Source organism: Culex quinquefasciatus, chromosome 1 (assembly GCF_015732765.1).
Source record: "Culex quinquefasciatus strain JHB chromosome 1, VPISU_Cqui_1.0_pri_paternal, whole genome shotgun sequence".
NCBI lineage: Eukaryota > Metazoa > Arthropoda > Insecta > Diptera > Culicidae > Culex > Culex quinquefasciatus.
This window is the reverse complement of record NC_051861.1, coordinates 69910518-69931307: the sequence shown is the minus strand read 5'-3', so window position 1 is coordinate 69931307 and position 20790 is coordinate 69910518. Positions and strand designations below refer to the sequence as shown.

The 20790-nt window shown below is 43.3% G+C and overlaps 2 protein-coding genes across 3 annotated transcripts in view; one reads left to right on the top strand and one right to left on the bottom strand.

The window, feature by feature from the left end:
- Positions 1 to 1758: 1758 nt before the first annotated feature.
- The window catches only part of LOC119765279 (peptidyl-prolyl cis-trans isomerase-like), a 39055-nt gene continuing 20023 nt past the window's right edge, over positions 1759 to 20790 (bottom strand). The window contains exons 2-3 of the mRNA XM_038248824.1: positions 4768 to 4986; positions 1759 to 2682 (exon numbers count right to left, since the gene is read on the bottom strand). Of these exons, the coding sequence (XP_038104752.1) occupies positions 2257 to 2682; positions 4768 to 4962 (621 nt within the window). The 5' untranslated portion in view covers positions 4963 to 4986 and the 3' untranslated portion in view covers positions 1759 to 2256. The remainder of the gene's footprint in view (positions 2683 to 4767; positions 4987 to 20790) is intronic.
- LOC119765281 lies at positions 16185 to 18926 on the top strand. Of its 2 annotated transcripts, XR_005276617.1 has the most exons (5): positions 16185 to 16653; positions 16772 to 16867; positions 16946 to 18186; positions 18249 to 18492; positions 18548 to 18926. XR_005276617.1 is itself a non-coding variant. In XM_038248829.1 (4 exons), the coding sequence occupies exons 3-4, from the start codon at positions 17965 to 17967 to the stop codon at positions 18405 to 18407; spliced, it is 381 nt and encodes a 126-aa protein (XP_038104757.1). In that variant the 5' UTR covers positions 16185 to 16653; positions 16772 to 16867; positions 16946 to 17964; the 3' UTR covers positions 18408 to 18926. The 2 variants fall into 2 exon arrangements, 1 of the variants encoding a protein (XP_038104757.1); XM_038248829.1 differs by having other exon boundaries at positions 18249 to 18926.

The following is a 20790-nucleotide window of genomic DNA, read 5'->3' as shown; positions in this document are numbered from 1 at the left end:
ACAGGTAGAAAACATATTTTAATCTAAATTTTGACCACGGAAATGGATTCAACGTCCAATTTCCTTCAAAATTGAGTCTAAGACCGACCCTCTATGATTTGCGGTTCCTGAGTTATCGTCGTTTGGAGATAGGGGTTTCGCTCAAAAATCGCCAAAAAGTCGATTTTTTGGGAGGGTACAAAAATGGAGGGGGTGGTTCGATTTGAATGAAATTCGGGATTTTTGCATGTTTTGATAGTCTCAACAGCTCTGCCAAATTTGAGCAGAATCGGAGATGGTAATTTTCAAATTTGCATTTTTTCTTGCACACTTCAGGTGGAATGACCCATAAATTTTGCGTCGCTTTCAATATTTTGACAAAATTCCTTCAAGAAATTGTTTAGAATAGTGCCCTACACATGCTGATTCCTTTTGGTAACGATTATCCAGTTCCTTGTAAAGTTATCGAAATCGTCATTAATCAATGATTGCTTTCAAGATCGTCGAGTCGTTCCTGACGAATCGGTCGTTTACGGTGACGGTGAATGGCAAGCGTTCCTCCGTCCACAACATCCCCTTCGGCGTGCCCCAAGGATCAGTGCTGAGCCCGACTCTCTACAATATCCTCACCTCCGACGTGCCGATGATCGATGGAGTGTCGTACGCATTCTTTGCGGATGACACTGCATACTTGGCATCGGATAAGGACCCGAAGATCGTCGTCACCCACCTACAAGCGGCACAGAACAACCTCGAGGAGTTTCAGCGGAAGTGGCGCATCAAGCTGAACGCTGGGAAAACCCAGTCCATCTTCTTCACCAGGAGGCGTGCTGCTCGGCACCTTCCCCGCAGATCGATCAGCGTCAACGGCCAGCCTGCGACGTGGGACGACGAGGTCAGGTACCTGGGTGTGGTGCACGACAAGAAGCTGAAGTACGACAAGCACGTGAACTACATCATCGGGAAGGTGGATCGGTCCACCAAGGCGCTCTACTCCCTGCTGAATCGGCGGTCGAAGCTGAGCATCAAGAACAAGTCGCTCGTGGTCAAGTGCATCATCCGTCCAATGCTGACCTACGCTGCTGCGGTCTGGGGCAGCTGCGCCAAATCGCACCGTAAGCGACTCCAGGTGAAGCAGAACAAGCTGCTCAAGATGGTGCACAACTTGGACCCGTGGTACCCGACCGACGATCTACACGAGATGGCCGGCGTCGACACCATCGACGCAAGCATCGAAAAAGCAACGAGAACCTTCAGGACTTCCTGTGGGATGTCAACGAATCCGCTCATCGAAGCACTCCTCCGTCAACAACTGTGATATTAGTCTTAAGCCAAACATAGATCTAGGGTTTTTTCTCAAAATTTATTTTCCCTAAAAGAGCATGCAGCTAGCAACATCTAAACTTAGAAACATGTACCCTCCCTGTAAAGGCTTATGAATTGATCTCAGTTGAAAGGTTCTCCAAATCTCTGAATTGCAAATGTAACATCCTGGAGCAGAACTGTTAAATTCTAATAAACACCAATTGAATTGAATTGAATCAATGATTGCTAACTAGGACGTCATTGATTGTACCACAAAATTATATAAATTTTGAAACACTTGATTTAGACCAAAAATTCTTTCAGTGGCTTCAAGAAGGCAACAACCGGCACATGCTGATTCATTTTGGTGCAGAAATTCGTCAAATTGAATTTAATACAGAATATTTTATAGTGATGATCAATTTTCTTCGAAAATGATCAACGGCTTCACCTTTAAGTAAAAAGCTGATTGCATGTTGGACATTCTTTATTGCTAAATGTTGGCTCATGAATTTACACTTTACCAGCAGTATTCCTCAGCACTTGGCAACTAAACTCAACCGTGGAATATCAGTGTCATTTCAGTTCCTTTGGTGCAACACGTTGCCATCGATTGGGTTCGTCTCCTTCGGCGGATGAAGTGAGGAATGGAAAGTAAACAGACGACTATGTTTAAAAAGAAATAGAAACTACGAAAGAATTCGCAGGCTCTGGTTTTATTTTTGGAACGATTGGTTTCTCTTTCTCATTAGCTGACAAATACAGTTTTTCTTTTAATCCATTGTTATTTTTAATTGGGTACAAGAAAGAAATGCATTAGATTGTACGGATGTCACTTTCTATGTGTGGTAAGCCATTGAGTTCTTCTTATTTTATCCATAGCAAGGATTGAAAAATCGAATGTTGATTGTTTTATGTTGAAAGAGTAAAAATAATTTAGAGCGAAAAAAAAGGAATCAAATGAGAAACAATTTACAGCTGGCCACAGTTGGAAACAACGATTTGCTTTGAGGTTTTTCCGGACTGGTTGCCATAAGATTCGACTTTTCGGACCACATCCATGCCCTCGACGATGGCGCCAAAGACAACGTGACGGTCGTCCAGCCAGGAGGTCTTCACGGTGGTAATGAAGAACTGGGATCCGTTGGTGTTGGGTCCGGCGTTGGCCATCGACATGATACCAGGTCCGGTGTGCTTCAGGATGAAGTTCTCATCCTCGAACTTGTTTCCGTAGATGGACTTGCCTCCGGTTCCATTATGGTTCTGGAAGTCGCCACCCTGGCACATAAAGTTCGGAATCACACGGTGGAAAGTGGAACCCTTGTAGCCGAAGCCCTTCTCTCCGGTGCAGAGAGCGCGGAAGTTTTCACATGTTTTTGGAGTTACATCTGTGCGTAGCTGTGGAAATAAATGATTAAAAAAAATAACGGAATTAGAAAGTGTTTTACCATCTATTTATTATTCTAATAATATATGATAAAAAAAAATAATTGACGGCAGACAAATTTGTTTAACAAGATATTATTAAATTTAAAAAATCGCATTCAACGTTTAGTCTACAATAATCAACCTCCATGTTGCACTTATACACTAAACTCCTCAATCAAAATGCTGGGGTACGCGCGCGCTAATCATTTTCTTTGATCTCTCACACACTCCATTCACTTTTAGGGAGCGTTCTTTTATTACGTAACGCAGTAGGGGGGGGGAGGGGGGGTCGGAGGCCGTGTTACGCTCCATACAAAAATTTTATAATGTGTATGGAAATTTTGTTACGAGGGAGGGGAAGGGGGTCTAAAAGTCCGATTTTTCGCGTTACGTAATAAAAGAACGCTCCCTTATGAATGGTTGACAGGGTGCATCATAACTATCAGGCATGAGTTTTTTTTTAATTTTCTTGTAAGGACACACAAAACAAAATTTGAACATCCAACGGTGTATCCCGCTCTATCCCGCCTACTCGAGCGGGTGTTTTAATTGGTATTTTGATCGTTAAATATAACACTAACGTTAAAAAGTCCAACTAACAGGGTATCGTTGTCAAATAAAATTACTATTACTATAATAAAAGTATTGATTGAATCCATTTTTTAACTGTTGCAAAAGTTTTTATGGAATCTTACTTGCTTACCCAGTCGTACACAAATTCCGTTTAAAACGCAACAACCGGTTCGAACACGGAACCGGTTGTTGCGTTTTAAACGGAATTTGTATACGATTCTAATTAGATCCCGTTTCAGAATTCGGATTGAGTTAACTGGGTTGTTGCTTTTGAAGGGGCGTCCATAAACGACGAAATTTTCTAAACGTCCATATAATTGCCCCACCTTCCTCGAGGAGCTGGGCACGCTACTGGTATTACAGTTTTCAATTGAAAATGTCTTCTAGAAGCTGTAATTGAACGTCTTCATGAAATTACATGTTGTTCCCCTATAATTCCTAATAGCTGTGGTTGACTTGAATATTATTCTAGCAAGTCGTAAACAATAAAAATTGTGCTCTGGACTAATAGAGTTATCTAAGCCCGCTCTCACGCACACTAGCACGCCATTTGTTTTGCTGGACGGTACAAAATTTAACCTCAATCTTTTTCGTGTACGTACACGCAATACATGCGCACGTAGATAACTCTATCGAGAAATTAAAAGTGAGAGTGTGTGCAACATGGAGTTAAACTTTCTGTGCAGTTGCTGTGAAGGTTCCCATGGCACTTCGAAAAGTTTAACTCCATGTTGCACGCACACACTCTCACTTTTAATTTCTCGATTACATTCGATTGGTTTGTGTAAGTGAACTTTTTTAAGTTAGACCAACACACACATACAAGAAAAAACGCTACCGGCGAACTGACCTGCGGCCTGGCCCACGTCAACTTAACATGATTTTCTGTATTCCAAAATCGATTCAATTAAAAAAATTATTCTAATTCAAATCTACTGAAAATTTTGTATACTGTATTGTAAGGCCACTGGAAAAGGAAAAAAACGTCGCATGAATCAGAAACTGTTGACCAGCTGCATATTTAATTACCTGTCATGACTTGTAACATTTATTTTTTCACATGTGTGTAATCTAGTAGTATTGCAGTAGTATTAAAAGACTGCAAACAACCATGCTAATCAATTTCTCATCGACTTTTCATTGCTGAACCCAGTAGCCATCGCAGCTCAGTTTTCATCAGGAAAATTATCGATTTTTGTGTCCCCAGACAAACGCCGCACGATAGATACGACCTTCAAAAAATTGCATCAGATTGTGGCGATGCTGATAATATTTTTCGCTCTCAACTATAATTTAAACCATTTTCATATATTTCTCTAGAATGTTCCAAAAGCCAGATAAGCAACTGAAACCGGTAAACGAAGTAGGCGTTAAGTGCCACTTCAACTCTGAGTGGGTGCGTTCAGCATGGAGGTAAATTTTCTGTGAATACCATGTGTTTATTCACAGCAGCTCGACAGCCAAGTTTAAGTCTGGACTTACCTCAATGATGATGCGTCCGAGCGGCTGGTTGTCAGCGCTCAAATCGAAAAAACAACGCGGCAAGCCCATTTTTTCAGCTTTTTTAGTAGCGAAACTACACACTTGCAAGACTCCAAAAATACTAGAATTCGTCCTGATCCCGGCACCGAGCGTCTTCGATGCTGTCTGTTTGATGAATGCAGCGAGTAAAACCATGGCCGGATACTGACAACCGCAAATCTGAAAAAACGCAAACTTGATGAACTCTGAATGAACATTCATGCCGATAAACCTTGCGTCCAGTGATGCCAGATACTATTGTAGATATTGTAATTTCTAATCCGGCGAATAAAAAAGGTGAAATTTATCCACTTCCAAGTCCAGTTCGAATAAACCCACTAAGAATTTGGGCTCGAGCCTCGAGTCGATCTGGTTCGAGTTCGAGCCTGAATCTTCGTTTTGTATAATGGAGTACCCGACGCGATTGGTAGTGAGCAATGTATTTCTTATGGAGCGAACTGTCAAACTACCAGTCGAATCGGGTATTCCAATGGACTAACTGTACCATCCAACCGGGTCTAGCTCATCTCCCCGAATTCCAGTTCCCCGAATTGGCCACATCCCCGAATACCACTTCCCATAATCAGCCACATCCCCGAATATCATTTCTCCTAATCGGCTACACTGAAAATATGCCACACTGTTTATTCAAGTGCCCAAACACTTGAATGATTGAATAAAGCCACATCGTAGATCTAATCGGTTTGTGTTTCAACATCAATCCAAACCACCATCAAATGCAAGTGTTTGGGCGATCGACTTATTGGTAGTTATTTTCATTCGGGTGGCTCAAACTTTTCAAGTGTTTTGCTTATGAGTTTGTCCCACCGTCTTGAACTATTCAAAGTGATGAGCAAAACACTTCTGGAGTTTTTTATTGAAAAGGTCCAATAAACCAAATTTTTAATTTTTGCTTTTTGGGTGTTTTTTAATACCCCTGACTCAAGGTGGTTTCAAAAACCCCCAAAAAGCAAAAACTGGAAATTTGGTTTATTGGACATTTTCAAAAAAAAAACTCCAGACTTGAAATTTATCTTAAGATCTACCCAAAACAGGCACTATTCAAAGTGATTACGTGATTATCTACTTGAATTTAATGTGTTTCACTGATTGATTGTAGCGCGACTTTTATCGATGGCTAGAAGCGAGGCTAGAACGAATAGCACAAAAAACTCTTCCGTATTCAACTGGCCGGCCGGCGCAGTGGTAGCGTGCACGACTTGCAAGCGAGTATCTGTATATCGCTTGTACGTACTTTTATTTTTCAACACCATTTAAAATTCAAAGGGCTTTTGTTAATTTGATTTGGTTAACCGCGGTGGATTTACTTGAAATAATTCGAACTGTCAAAAATCCACCAAAGCATCTACCACATTGATCGCACAAAAATCTGTGGTAGATAAGTATCCACCGGTAGATCCCAATCAAACAGACGAGACACCCCATGCATTTTTTTCAAAATCCTTAGTCTTTTGATGAAACTGCTTAATCAAGGCGACACTAGCGCTATCTGGTGAGCTACAGCCGAAATGCTCCGAGAAGCACTAACACTTCCAAAATTTTATCAGTGTATTTGTGAGGTAATGGAGGTAATCAAATGTTATCATTTGCAAATAGGTCTATTCCCGTACTTGCAGAATTGCAGAATTTCTGCAGCTTCTGCAGAATTCTGCAGCCAGCATAAGTCACTTTTTTGCAGCACGTTCCCGTACTTTTCAACTCGTTCTCTTCGTCTCTCTCTTTTGCAGAAGTTTTGCAAGGAGAGAAGCGGCAAAAATTTTGCCTGGGTAGCGCGTTCCAGTACTTTTTCTGCAACATTGTACACAGTTGAGTGGATTTACTCAAACTGGGTATTATTTTTTTAATTATTTCAAAATAAAAAAAATTATCAAGGGCTCAAGAATTAAGAATTTATATAAATTTAAAATTTAAGCAATTTAAGAAATTTAAGAATTTAAGAATTTAAGAATTTAAGAATTTAAGAATTTAAGAATTTAAGAATTTAAGAATTTAAGAATTTAAGAATTTAAGAATTTAAGAATTTAAGAATTTAAGAATTTAAGAATTTAAGAATTTAAGAATTTAAGAATTTAAGAATTTAAGAATTTAAGAATTTAAGAATTTAAGAATTTAAGAATTTAAGAATTTAAGAATTTAAGAATTTAAGAATTTAAGAATTTAAGAATTTAAGAATTTAAGAATTTAAGAATTTAAGAATTTAAGAATTTAAGAATTTAAGAATTTAAGAATTTAAGAATTTAAGAATTTAAGAATTTAAGAATTTAAGAATTTAAGAATTTAAGAATTTAAGAATTTAAGAATTTAAGAATTTAAGAATTTAAGAATTTAAGAATTTAAGAATTTAAGAATTTAAGAATTTAAGAATTTAAGAATTTAAGAATTTAAGAATTTAAGAATTTAAGAATTTAAGAATTTAAGAATTTATGAATTTGAATTTAAATTTATGAATTTAAGAATTTAAGAATTTAAGAATTTAAGAATTTAAGAATTTAAGAATTTAAGAATTTAAGAATTTAAGAATTTTAATTTCAACAAAATATTTTTTTGGTTCATATAAGAATACCAATTGGTAGCACCGTTAAAGGTATAAATAATTATTTGCCAATTAAATTTACCTGTTTTTTAACACACACATTTAGTATATTCCGAGGTATATTCAAAAACAATTGAAGATCAAAAATTATTCCTAAACAAATTTCTATTTGAAATTATGAAACTCAAAAGAAATGTGTCTTTTAAAAGTTTTTTAAAATCAATTTGTTTTTATAGTGCAATTTTTGTTGGGGTACTAGCCGTGCTATAATACTATGGCTTAAGTTACCAATTTTTTTATCAGGTCAAAATATTAACACTGAAAAAATCGCTATATCATTTACATAAATGAACTAAGCCTGAAATCGTTAACAAAAAAAAAAATCGGTCTCAATAAAACCAGACATAAAAAACAACCCCAAAATCATTTATTATTACAACTTATAATAAAATGCTTAATTTCACCCAATTTGCTGATTTTATGTAAGCGTGTAGTCAACATCCATCATACCAAATTGCAGTAACTTTTCAACAAGAAAGAAAGAGAGCTTGCAGAAAAGTACGGGAACGGTTTTGCTGCAACTTCTACCTCTCTCACTGCAGAAGTTCTGCCTGAGAGAAAAGTTACTTTTGTTGCAGAAAAGTACGGGAACGCTCTGCTGCCGTTTTTGTGCAGAATTGCAGAATTCTGCAGTACGGGAATAGACCTAATGTCAACTAGTTTTAAATTATGTTTTGTGTTATTATCCGCGCACCACCAAACCGAAGTGCGCAACACTTCTGTTGCGCGAAAAAATCTGTTGCGCCGAACAAAAATGTAGTGGTTTGTCGTTAGCGTGTACATCAGCCTGTGGCGCAACAGCTTTGACAGGTTGCGTTCGTATTTTGATTTTTGTCTGCTTTCACAATATTGTTATGGTAAGAAATTTTGGTCCAAGCTGGAGAAACACCACCTGGATGTGCTGGCCAACGGGTTGTTTCGTCAAAACGAAATCCTGCGAGAAGTGATGTAAGGACACAATGCTGGTCGAATCTTGAGGTACAAGCTCGTTCGGCATCACGGAAGATGGGCAGTAACCACGGGTGTGTTCGAGTAACAAAATGCTGGCCCCTTACTTTACTTTACTTTTACTGCTCGTACAACCTCCGGGTCATGAGCTGTCTCCAGATGCGTTGCCATCTAACTCGGTCCTGGGCTGCTTCTCTCCAATTCCGCTGCGGAACTCCCACACTTTCCAGATCTTCCTCCACTTGGTTCAACCACCTTGCTCGTTGCGCCCCCCCTCCGCCGCGTTCCAACCGGCTCCGAATTGAACACCAACTTCACCGGATTGATAGTCTGGTTCGGTTGGCGCGCATCCAGCGCGTCCGGCATTCTCGCGACGTGTCCGGCCCACCTGATCCGGCCAGCCTTGGCGACCTTCCGAATACTTGGCTTGCCGTAGAGTTGCGCCAGCTCGTGGTTCATCCTTCTCCTCCATACAGTGTTCTCACGCACGCCGCCAAAGATCGTCCTAAGCACTCGCCGTTCGAAAACTTCAAGCGCTTGCAAGTCCTCCTCGAGCATCGTCCACGTCTCGTGCCCGTAGAGAACGACCGGTCTTATCAGCGTTTCGTACATGGTGCACTTTGTACGCCGGGAAAGATGACCAGACCGTAGGGTCTTGTGGAGTCCGTAGTAGGCACGACTACCGGTGATGATGCGCCTCCGAATTTCTCTGCTGCAGTTGTTGTCCGACGTTACCAATGATCCGAGGTACACAAACTCCTCCACGACCTCGAACTCGTCGCCGTCGATCGTCACGCTCGGTCCTATGCGAGCCCTAAGGGACTCGGTTCCTCCTGCCAGCAGATACTTCGTCTTCGCAACATTCACCTTCAATCCAACCTTATCCGCTTCCCGCTTCAATTCGGTGTACCGCTTAGCCACCTCCTCGAACGTCCTGCCGACAATGTCCATGTCGTCGGCATAGCAGATGAACTGGCTGGACCGGTTGATAATCGTGCCCCGCATGTTGAAGCCCGCTCGCCTCATGACACCTTCAAGCCCAATGTTGAAACAGAGGCCGGAGATACCGTCGCCTTGTCGCAGTCCCTTGCGCGATTCGATCGGGTCGGACATCGCTCCCGAAATCTTCACGCTGCACCGTGCACCATCCATCGTTGATTTCACCAGTCTGATCAGCTTCCCGGGAAAGCCGTTCTCGTACATGATCTTCCATAGCTCATCGCGATCGACCGAGTCGTACGCGGCTTTGAAATCGATGAATAGGTGGTGCGTCGGGATCTGGTACTCGCGACACTTTTGGAGGATTTGGCGTAACAAAAAGATTTGGTCCGTCGTCGATTTCCCCTCCACAAAACCGGCTTGGTACGTCCCAACGAAATCCTTTGCTCGCTCTGACAGACGACAGAAGATGATCTGCGACAGCACTTTGTAGGCCGCGTTGAGAATAGTGATGGCTCGATAGTTCTCACATTCCAACTTGTCCCCCTTCTTGTAGATCGGGCATATTACTCCCTCTTTCCACTCCTCCGGTAGCTGTTCTGTGTCCCAGACCTTGACTATCAGCCGGTGTAGGCAGGCCGCCAGCTTGTCCGGGCCCATCTTGATGAGTTCAGCACCGATACCATCCTTACCCGCTGCTTTGTTGTTCTTCAGCTTCTTGATGGCATCCTTAACTTCCCTCATCGTGGGTGCTGGCTCGTCCCCGCCGTCCACCATACCGCTGACGTCGTTTCCCTCGTCGCCCTGGTACTCCGCCTCTGGGCCGTTCAGGTGCTCGTCGAAGTGCTGCTTCCACCTTTCGATCACCTCACGCTCGTCCGTCAAGATGCCTCCGTCCTTATCCCGGCACATTTCGGCCCGCGGCATGAAGCCTTTCCGGGATTGACTAAGTTTCTTGTAGAACTTACGCGTTTCGTTGGAGCGATACAGCTGTTCCATGTCCTGGCACTCCAACTCTTCCAGGCGGCGCTTCTTGTCCCGAAAGAGATGGGTTTGCTGTCTTCGCAACTGTTTGTACGACTCCTTGTTCCCACGGGTGTTGTGCAGCAGCCACTTGTCCCGCGCTGCTTTCTTCTCGTCCCAAATCGCCTGACATTCCTCGTCGAACCAGCCGTTCCGTCGAACTCGGTCCACGTACCCGATGGCGCTCGATGCCGCTGCGTTGATGGCTGCTTCCATATGGCTCCAGCAGGCCTCCAGAGGGCTTCGGCAAGCTCACCCTCGTCAGGCAACGCAGCTTCGAGTTCCCGCGCGTACTGGGTAGCGACCTCATGGTCCTTGAGCCGCTCCAGATTATACCGCTGCGGGCGACGGTACCGGATCTTGTTGACCTCAGACAGGCGTTGGCGCAGCTTAGCCACCACCAGGTAGTGGTCCGAGTCGATGTCCGCGCCACGGTAGGTTCTGACGTCGATTATGTCCGAGAAGTGCCGACCATCGATGAGAACATGGTCGATTTGCGTCTCCGTGTCGTTTGGTGATCTCCAGGTGTACTTGTATAGGGAGGTGTGCTGGAAGAAGGTACTACGTATGGCCATGTTTCGGGAGGTAGCGAAATCGATGAGTCGTAGGCCGTTCTCGTTCGTCTGCTGGTGGGCGCTGAACCTCCCAATAACCGGTCTAAACTCCTCCTCCTGGCCGACTTGAGCGTTTAAGTCGCCGATGACAATCTTGACGTCGTGTTTTGGACACTTCCTGTACTCGCGGTCAAGAAGCTCGTAGAAAGCGTCCTTGTCATCGGCGTCGCTTCCCATGTGCGGGCTGTGCACGTTGATGATGCTCAGATTGAAGAATCGGCCCTTGATTCTCAACCGGCACATTCTGTCGTTGACTGGCCACCAACCAATCACGCGCTTCGACATTTCGCCCAACACTATAAAAGCTGTCCCCAGCTCGTGTGTATTGCCGCCGCTCCAATACATAGTGTAGTCACCGTACACCCGGTGGTCCTTCCCCGTCCAGCACACCTCCTGCAGCGCCACGACTTCGAGACCGCGGACCCGCAATTCGTTGGAAAGAATGCGGTCGCTCCCATCGAAGTTGAGAGACCTGCAGTTCCACGTCCCGAGTTTCCAATCCCTGGATCCCCGAAAATCGGGTCGGCGATTGGATCTGCTCGCATCTGGAGCTCTCTGCACTACTGTTTTACGGCGGGTGCGTGTAGCCATCACCAACCCCCTGTCTCGCCGGAGGACCGTCGTACCAGGACTGTTTAAAGTCCCACCCTGGCACTGGGACTGTTAGTCAGCCGCCCCTAACCTGGGGAACAGACGCTGTTCCGAGCCGCCCCTAACCTGGGGAACAGACGCTCGGGGGTCCTAACTCTATCTGCTGTAAGCCGCCCCTAACCTGGAGAACAGACGCTTACCTCGACGATGGGGCAGGACACCGGTTTCCTTGAGCCGCCCCTAACCTGGGGAACAGACGCTCGAAGGGGGGTTCACTCGCCTCTATAGGAGCCGCCCCTAACCTGGGAACAGCCGCTCACGGGTAGAAGGCGTCGAAACCCCTATTGTTTTGGGCCGCCCCTAACCTGGGGTACAGCCGCCCAAAAACGGATGGCGGAGGGGGTGCACGTACGATCTGGTTGATTTAATTCACTCCACTTTAGCACAAAAAAATTTCTTTTAAATTTTTTAAAACTTTTTGTTGATTTTTTTCTGCCGCACACTTTTTTCACTCCGACCCACTGTGCGTGTCGAAATTTCTTCCACACTTCCAAGCAGCACTACACCCAGCTCGTTCACGACGACGACGATACCAGCACACAACACAATCGCGGTGCGAAAGAACGAAGGCGACGACGACGACGGTATTGTACTTGCCACGCGGGAAGCACTTTATTGTTCTTGTTGTGGCTCGATTTGATCCGCAAATCGGCATGCTGGCCCCAGCTGGAGGATAAAGACACCGCACGGTACCAAGAACGATGTGCAATATGTGCTGGCCTACGGAAAGGTCCGTCGGAACCTGGTCCTACGAGATGCGATGGAGGAAGTTGATGTTGGCCCCAGCTGGAGGAACACAACCCTGCTCGGCCCCAGAAGATGCTGACCGAAAATGGAGGAACTCAACACCGCTTGGCACCACGGGTGTGTTCGAGAGTAAAAATGCTGGTCCCAGCTGGAGGACCAAGACCCCGCTCTGCACCACGGACGATTGGCAATATATGCTCGAGTACGGATTGGTCTGTGGTAACATTGTCCGGAATTCTACCGGTCAAAATTTGAAAATTGAAGACAGAACAAAAGCGTAAAGTTGTTAAAGTAAAAGTTGAATAAAACACAAGTTTGCTTTTGTTTCGCGATGCGTTTTAATCTTTTATTTCGAGAGTTCGCAAGGAGTTTAGGTTATGTATTATGGCAAATCCATTTTTATAGCTTTCCGGTTTCGCTTTTCCGCGGTTACATGTCGTTTAGTAGCATGTTTCTTCTTAATGGCAATTCTGATTTCCTTAAAGAAAACTCTTAAAAAAGGTATTAAATATCTTGTCAATTATGATTGTCCTGCAAAGCACTTTCAAGCTGGGCCTTCAATGAATCCATCTCGTCAGGCAGAACCGAGTCTCGACGGACCAACCCGTCGTCCGTAGTGCCTAGCCGTAGTGCCTCATCTCGTATGACCGTGTTCCCCCCGGACCAATCCGTAGGCCAGCACATTTCTTTCTTCACCCGTGGTGCCGAGCAGGATTTCGGGGTCCGTTTCGTCGAACAGCACATCTTGGTCATCGCCCGTCGTGCCGAGCAGGGTCTCGGGATCCGTTTCGACGTACAGCACAACTTGGCCGTCACCCGAGGTACCGCGAGAGGTCGTGTTCCTCCAGCTTGGGCCAGCATCGAACAGATGTGCAAAAGCCCGGATTCTGAAGATATTTAGGAACATCTTATCACTGATTTTTTTTCTTTCAAATTCACTTACCCCTGGCTAGTTTGCCGCGGGTTGACAAAGTCGGATTCCAGGAAGTGGTCCGAGCATATTTTTCGAAGTCGAATTGCCGGAAACTTTTTTCCAGCTACTCATTTTTGCAGTACTCGACCCATTTGCGACAGCTAAGAATTAAATTTTAAAAGATCCCTTATTTCGCTTGAGAAAACTATACTTACACTTCCAAATTTCGCGGAAAACCATAAAACGATTTTGATTTTGTCCGCTCAATAGAGTTATCTAAGCCCGAGCTCACGCACACTAGCACCCCATTTGTTTTGCTGACGGGTACAAAATTTAACCTCAATCTTTTTCGTGTACGTACACGCAATACATGCGCACGTAGATAGCTCTATAGCGTTGTTGCAAAATTTCACTTCACATTTCCGGCCCATCTTTTTTCAACCGAAAAAAAAACGCGCAGCGCGCACGCGCATTGTTTTTAAATGTCGTTGCGCGAGCCAGCGCTACACGCTTACGAAAAAAAGGCGGGTGAGCTGTCAAGACACTAGCGCCACCATGCCGCGGGTGAGCAAACGCCGAATTACATTTGAAATTACCGTTTTCGATGGTCGATGAGTTCTTTGAATGAAGTCTTTGTGAACCGACTCGAGAGGAACAAACAAATCTATGCAATATGTTAACTCTGCTAAACAAAAAATAAATAAAGCGGGCTCGGGGTTGGGATGCGTTTTAATGAACGATTAGTTAAAGGGTAAATAAAAAAGTAAAATCATTAAAAAGTTTAATCTATTTCTATGGTTGAATTCCAATTCCAAATGGATTCAACAAAAACAAAAAAGAAAACCAGCAAGAAAAAACAAGAAGAAGATGCAACTGTCAAAGCCAACACGTCCATTCCGTTTCGATTCCGTTTGAATTCCGCTTGAACCGATTTGCGGCGAAAACTCAAACGGAACCGGTTGTTGCGTTTGAAACGGAATGCGTTTTAGAATCTAAAACGAACACTGTTAAGAATTCTAATCGAACTTTTTTCGCTCAAGTGGAGTTCTAAACGGAATTCAAACGGAACGCGCTGAGTGGGCTCGTTTGGATACGTCAAACTCGCCCAGTCAAATCAATCCGAATCCTGAAACGGAATCTAATTAGAATCGTATACAAATTCCGTTTCAAACGCAACAACCGGTTCCGTGTTCGAACCGGTTGTTGCGTTTGAAACGGAATTTGTATAAGATTCCAATTAGATTCCGTTTCAGAATTCGGATTGATTTGACTGGGCGTGTCTGTTTGGGTACGTCAAATTCACTTCGACCAGTCTCCCTATTTGACGATTTGACCTCTCTAGTGCGAACTAGATTTTTGCAGAATGCTTCCCGCATAATCAAATACCAAAGGTGAAACTGTCGAAATCATAAGAAAATTATTTCTGGTATGGTTACCATTTGTGATATTGTTGATATAATGTCACGACCATATAACAAAATTAAAATGGTACTATTTCCCGAATTGTTACACTTATCTTGACATATTCGAATGGTTGATTTTTTTTCCTACAATTTAATGAACGGTATCTATTCGTCATACGATTAGGATGGTTCGAAACAGCTATTGTTAGAACATAATAGTACTGTAGCCGGTATGATAAAAGTTATGATACTCGGTATGATTTAGTCAAAGAAACCTAAGCGGAAAATTTCCTAAGTCCTAATAATTGAAACAATTGCACAACAATTAATGGTACGATATAATTATTCCTCATATGTTTGGTATTATTTCAAACAGTTTTTGTATGATTGAGCCAAAAATTAATTTTAGCGAAAATTTTCTTAAGTCCCGATGATTCAAACAATTGTTCAACAATTCATGGAGAAATATAACTTTTCGCCATATGGTAAGGATTTTTCGGAACAGCTATTGTTAAAACATAAGGGTACCATAGCCGACGTAGTATTTCCAACTTGAAGCTCAACGAAAAACTCTTAAGTCCCAATAATCCAAACAATTGTACAACAATTCATGGAACGATATAACTGTTCGCCAAACGCTTAGGATAATTTGAAACAGGTATTGTATGATTGAGCCAATTGAACTACAGCAAAAAAAATCCTAAGTCCGAATAATTCAAATAATACTTTAACAATTCATGGAACGATATACCTGAATTCAGCGAAAATTTTCCAAAGTCCCAACAATTCAAACCATTGTTCAACAATTCATGGAACGATATACCTGAATTCAGCGAAAATTTTCCTAAGTCCCAACAATTCAAACCATTGTTCAACAATTCATGGAACGATATACCTGAATTCAGCGAAAATTTTCCTAAGTCCCAACAATTCAAACCATTGTTCAACAATTCATTGAACGATATACCTGTTTGCCATATAGTTTGTATGTAAAGCTAATTTATTTTCGTGATAATTTTTATAAGTCCAAATAATTTAAACAATTGATTGACCATTATCAGAACGATAACTGTTCGCCATGTGATTGGTCTATAATTTATTTGTATGGTTCTACCATACATGTTACGATATATTTATGATAAATTTTGAGGCCACATTTCATAATAAAATGCATTTTAAACCGCCAAACGTAATGTAACTGAGATAGCTCAATTAGATAAGGCGGCACAACGGAAGAATCACCAGGAGACATCATCATCAAACGGTAACAAATCCCGGACATTACAAAAAAACGCTCACCATTAATAATCATATACTTACCATTCCCGTTAAATCCATAGTTCCCAGAACATTTGTAAAGTTTATTTTTTGGCTCCTCCCTTTTCAAATGGTGTCGGTAAGTGTCGGTAAAGCAGTTCACCATTTAAAATCATATTTTATTAATTTGTGGTACGGTTCACATAAAATAAGAATTGAACAGTTTGGGGTAGGGTATATGATCCCAAATCCCTTGTAAAATATATTGTAACATTACCTAACGACCTATTTAATAAATTGTAGGATTGTTTGGGGAATGGAAAATGTACGGTTGCACCCTATTTGGTGTATTATTAAGATCATTTAGGAAAAATCATTCGACAAATGGTGACTGTATGGTTGTTGACTATGCGGGTTGTGTACATAAATGGCGTGAGCATTGCACACTGAAGATAAAAATTACGACCAAAATGTGTCGATCCGACACATTGGATGTGTACACCGTGTTGTTTTGAAATCGATGTGTCGATTCTACACATTGCGCTGGTTTTTGCTCAAAAAGCCATTCAATGTGTAAACTGTCCTTTTGCCTGATTCATCAAAGTTGCCGTTGGGTGTCGCCACTAGTCTGGGACTTAGAAATAAATATTAGCGAAAAAAAAACATGCGGTTTGTTTGCTAGCGGAATATTTGTGATTTTATTTCAATTATTTCGTGTAAAACTGGCACACAAATGTGGTAAGTTCCTTTGCGGAAGTTTAGAGCTTACGGCGGTGCCGTTTGTTCTATCGGGGAGCCGGTATTAATGGACAAAAAGTGCGTTTTCCGAGGTCAACTTTTTGTTCCTTTTCCACAGAAAATGGAGGCTTGATAAAATTTGTCTTCCGGACTGGAAATACGACTTGTGGCCACTGACAAGAAGAACCATCCTGTGCTGACGCTGGTAGAGAAGGTAAGTTTGTTTTGGACAAAAATGAAATGAAATAGAAACCCTTGTAGAAACCTTTATTTTTATTTTACCTATTTCCAGCAAATTGTTCCCGTGCGCAAAATGCCCATTTCGCACCGTCGCTCTTCATCCAACTCAGATAGCTCCAGAAAAGATGATTTATCCGACTCGGGCTCGAATTCCAGCTTAAGCAGTTCGTCGCGGACTCGTCTTCGCGGCGGCGACGAAAAAAAGGCGACACGGTCCGACAACGGCGCGGTTCGAGTTCCAGCTCGGATGACGCAGGTGGCGAAGAAAGATCAAGCTGATAAAGAAGCAAGTGGAAGCGGATGGAATGAAGCGGATCGTGACGAAGAAGGTGCAGCTCCAGTCCGCGGGAGACGAGCCACCTGCGGGATGTGTCCCCTGGGGGGAAAGTTGGCACCGTGAAGTAGGTGATCGCGGTGGAGAAGCACATGCTAGCAGCTGTGGTTGATGCGGGAGCGTGTTTGCTAGAAGGAACGGGAAGCGCGAGTTGGCGATTGAGGAGAAGATTTCGTTGCGGAAGAATCGCTCGCCTAAGTCGCGATGTCACCGCGGGGATCTTCCTGAGGCCGAGAATTTCTTAAGAAAAATCGCCGGGTCGCCGGAACCGGTTGCTCGCTATCGCAATGCTCCGGACACCGTTGTTTGAAGAACGGAGCGTTCTCCGGATCTTCGGCTGGACGATCTTCGTGGACGGAATTTTTAAAAGATCGTGATCAGAGACTTCGTGAGCGAGAGTTGTCCCGAATGGGAGGAAGCGTTGACCAGGTGTCGAGAGAGACAGCGTGAACAGGACCGGTTGAAGAGTGCTGGGAAGGATCGTGATCGTGCAGTTCCACCACCAACACCGAGTTCCGGTACTGGATCTGTAAGTCAAGGTCGCGATTTGGATGAAGGTTTGGACAAACCTAATCAACATCGGGATGTGGCGTCCGCCGCCTCGCGGCATCATCGTAGAGTCAAAATGAAGAGCCAGCATTGCGTGGACAGCCTGGGCTGTCATAACGAACAGCTGGACGAGTGGAAGAAGCGATTCAAGTAGCGGAAGAAGAGAAAGTGTAGCAGCTGCTGGAAAGATGGGGGCAAGCGCTAATCCCGAATATGTCAGAGGACTGGTGGTCTCAGCGTATGAATCGATGCCGATGCATCGGGGACGAGGAATCTTCGATAACGGCAGCTTGGCGTCCCGGAGTCGGGGGCGAGGCGTGGCGAGAAGCGGAACCGAAGAAAGAAAGGTTAACGCATCCGAATCGACGGAAGTACCAGAAGATTCAGAGCATGGAAAGCGGGCGATGAAGGTAGGTTTGAATTTGTTTCATATTGATGGGAGATTCTAAGTAAGTTTTTACTTTCATTCCAGAGCTGCCCTGCGGCTACCAACGACATCATCAAGCTGGGTTTCCCGCTCGCTGCCAATCACGCTAAGGGTCAACTAATTGGATGTCTGGCCGTGACATGGTTAGTGCTGCTCAAATTGGTTTGGGGAAAGTCTGCTGCTGGTGCTGGCTCCGACGCGTGAACTCGCCAAGAATTTCCCGAAGGTAGTACGTGACTTGGACATGCACAACTCGTGCAACTTTGGCGGCGAGTTGGAAGGACCGCTGGTTAGATTACAGTAAACAATATTTTGTGAACTTGCTGACGTTGGTTCCGTTTCAGGTTCGTGACATGGAACGCGGCGTTGAGGAGCACAATCCTGTGCACGTACTCGTCGAAGCCGATCCGCAAGATAAGCCTGTAGGCGATGCACAATATTCTTCAAATCGTGTCCAGCAGCAAGCTGCTATCTTTTCTGAGGATCGGTTGCTGAAGACGGGTTCAGAGTTACGTCACACCCGGCCCACGGCTCACGCCCGGATCGCAGCTCTGCCTGGAAGAAAGTGTCGACCTGACCAACAGTCGGGAGGTTAACCACGATCGCGAGTCTTCCTTTTCGTCAACAAACACCAAGCACAGCGAGGATATCAGTGACAAACTGTTATGTATTATAAATTACATTTAATTCTTTGTTTGAATAAAATACAAAAATCCAGTCTAATTTAAATCATCAAAATGAAAATAAAAGCAAAAAAAAATAGTCCATTCTCCAACAGGTGGCAGCACAGTATTCCCGCTATTCATGAGCTTCCGATTTTTGTCACCAGGCGGCTACCGCTTAATCAAAAGTTACACATTGGATGCGTTTTTGGCCAGAATCCAGCCAATGTGTTCCGGGCTGTTACTCGGCGCGATGGCTCAAGCGTGGTCTTGTGCGAAAATGGTTGGATTCAACGCTTTTTGGTGTAATTCTGATCTTCAGTGCATATAAACTGTATGTGCACTAGGGTGTTTCATCCAAACAAAAAAATTCTCAGAATCAGGCAAACAGAGATTCCCCTAGTAGAGGACTCTCATGCCAAATATCAGCACATTTGGTTGAGAATTGGCCTGTCCCCAGCAGTTCAAAGTTTACATGGAAATTACTATGGGATTTTATGCTTTTTGTTCAATCGTTCCTACAGGTCTGGGGACAACATGGATTCGCTCGGAATAAAGACAGGTGTGTAGGGGATGGTCCAATGAACACATTCCAGAAGGAATTAGGGTTGTCCATTCTGTCCCCAAAGTGCGCATTGGATCGACGTCCGGTGTGTCCAGAATCAACGATTCACCCTTCAAATGTACGCTTTGTCCTTAGTATGCTATGACGGCTAGCTGAAAATTACGACGCCCCATGTCAGACGGTGAACACGTGGCAGAGTACAAAACACAGAACAGAGGGACAGAATGGACAACCTAATTCCTTCTGGAATTTGTTCATTGGACCATCCCCTACACACCTGTCTTTATTCCGAGTAAATCCATGTTATCCCCAGACCTGTAGGAACGATTGAACGAAAAGCATAACAATCCCATAGTAATTTCCATGTAAAATTTAAACCGCTGGCGACAGGCCAATTCTCAACCAAATGGGTTGATATTTGGCATGAGAGTCCACTACTAGGGGAATCTCGGTTTGCCTGATTCTGAGAACTTTTTTGTTTGGATGAAACACCCTAATGTGTACAGCATATACATTAGGGTGTTTCAGCCAAACAAAAAAGTTCTCAGAATCAGGCAAACCGAGGTTCCCCTAGTAGAGGATACCCATAGGGACTCTCACGCCAAATATCAGCCCATTTGGTTGAGAATTGGCCTGTCCCCAGCGGTTCAAAGTTTACATGTAAATTACTATGGGATTTTTATGCTTTTGGTTCAATCGTTCCTACAGGTCTTGGGACAACATGGATTCACTCGGAATAAAGACAGGTGTGTAGGGGATGGTCCAATGAACACATTCCAGAAGGAATTAGGCTTGTCCATTAGCCTGTCCCATTTTGAGGTCATGTCGAGGAATTTCAGGTGCTCACTTCTTAAATGATAGATTATGATGTTAGGAACAATGTTTTCTTAGACAAGAAAAAATAATAAAATACTTTCTCGCACCCCCTAGTCAATTTACTAAAAAAAGTCATTTTTTTGAACAAATTTTCTAAAATAGCTTGGAGTCAATACAAAAACTGCTTCGATCAGGTGTGTATTATCTTCAAACGATAGGTTTTTGTCCATAGATTAAGATGCACTATCAATATTGGACCAAAATTTAAGTTTTTGGACTCTCCCAGGCGGATTTGTGTCGAAAAAATCGCATTTTTTCGAAACTTTTTTCAGAAATGTTCATTTAATTTAGGGTAGCCTATTTTTCCCAGTAAAACCAATACATGCAGCTTGTAGGAAATTTTATGGCGAACATTTTTCCTTCTGAGAAAATCCAATTTCGACACTCCAGAGCCGAGATATTTGAGTTTTAGTGAGGAAAAAAGTGGCAATTTTCAAAATTTCTCAAAATTCAGAAGCAAGGCCTACTAATTACACGATGTTGC

What these genes read in the sequence shown, in the direction of transcription:
- LOC119765281 (XM_038248829.1), top strand. Translation starts at nt 17,965, where the DNA reads ATGGGGGCAAGCGCTAATCCCGAATATGTCAGAGGACTGGTGGTCTCA. An exon ending in ATGGAAAGCGGGCGATGAAG is followed by an intron (nt 18,187 to 18,248) that starts GTAGGTTTGAAT and finishes CTTTCATTCCAG; the next exon opens with AGCTGCCCTGCGGCTACCAA.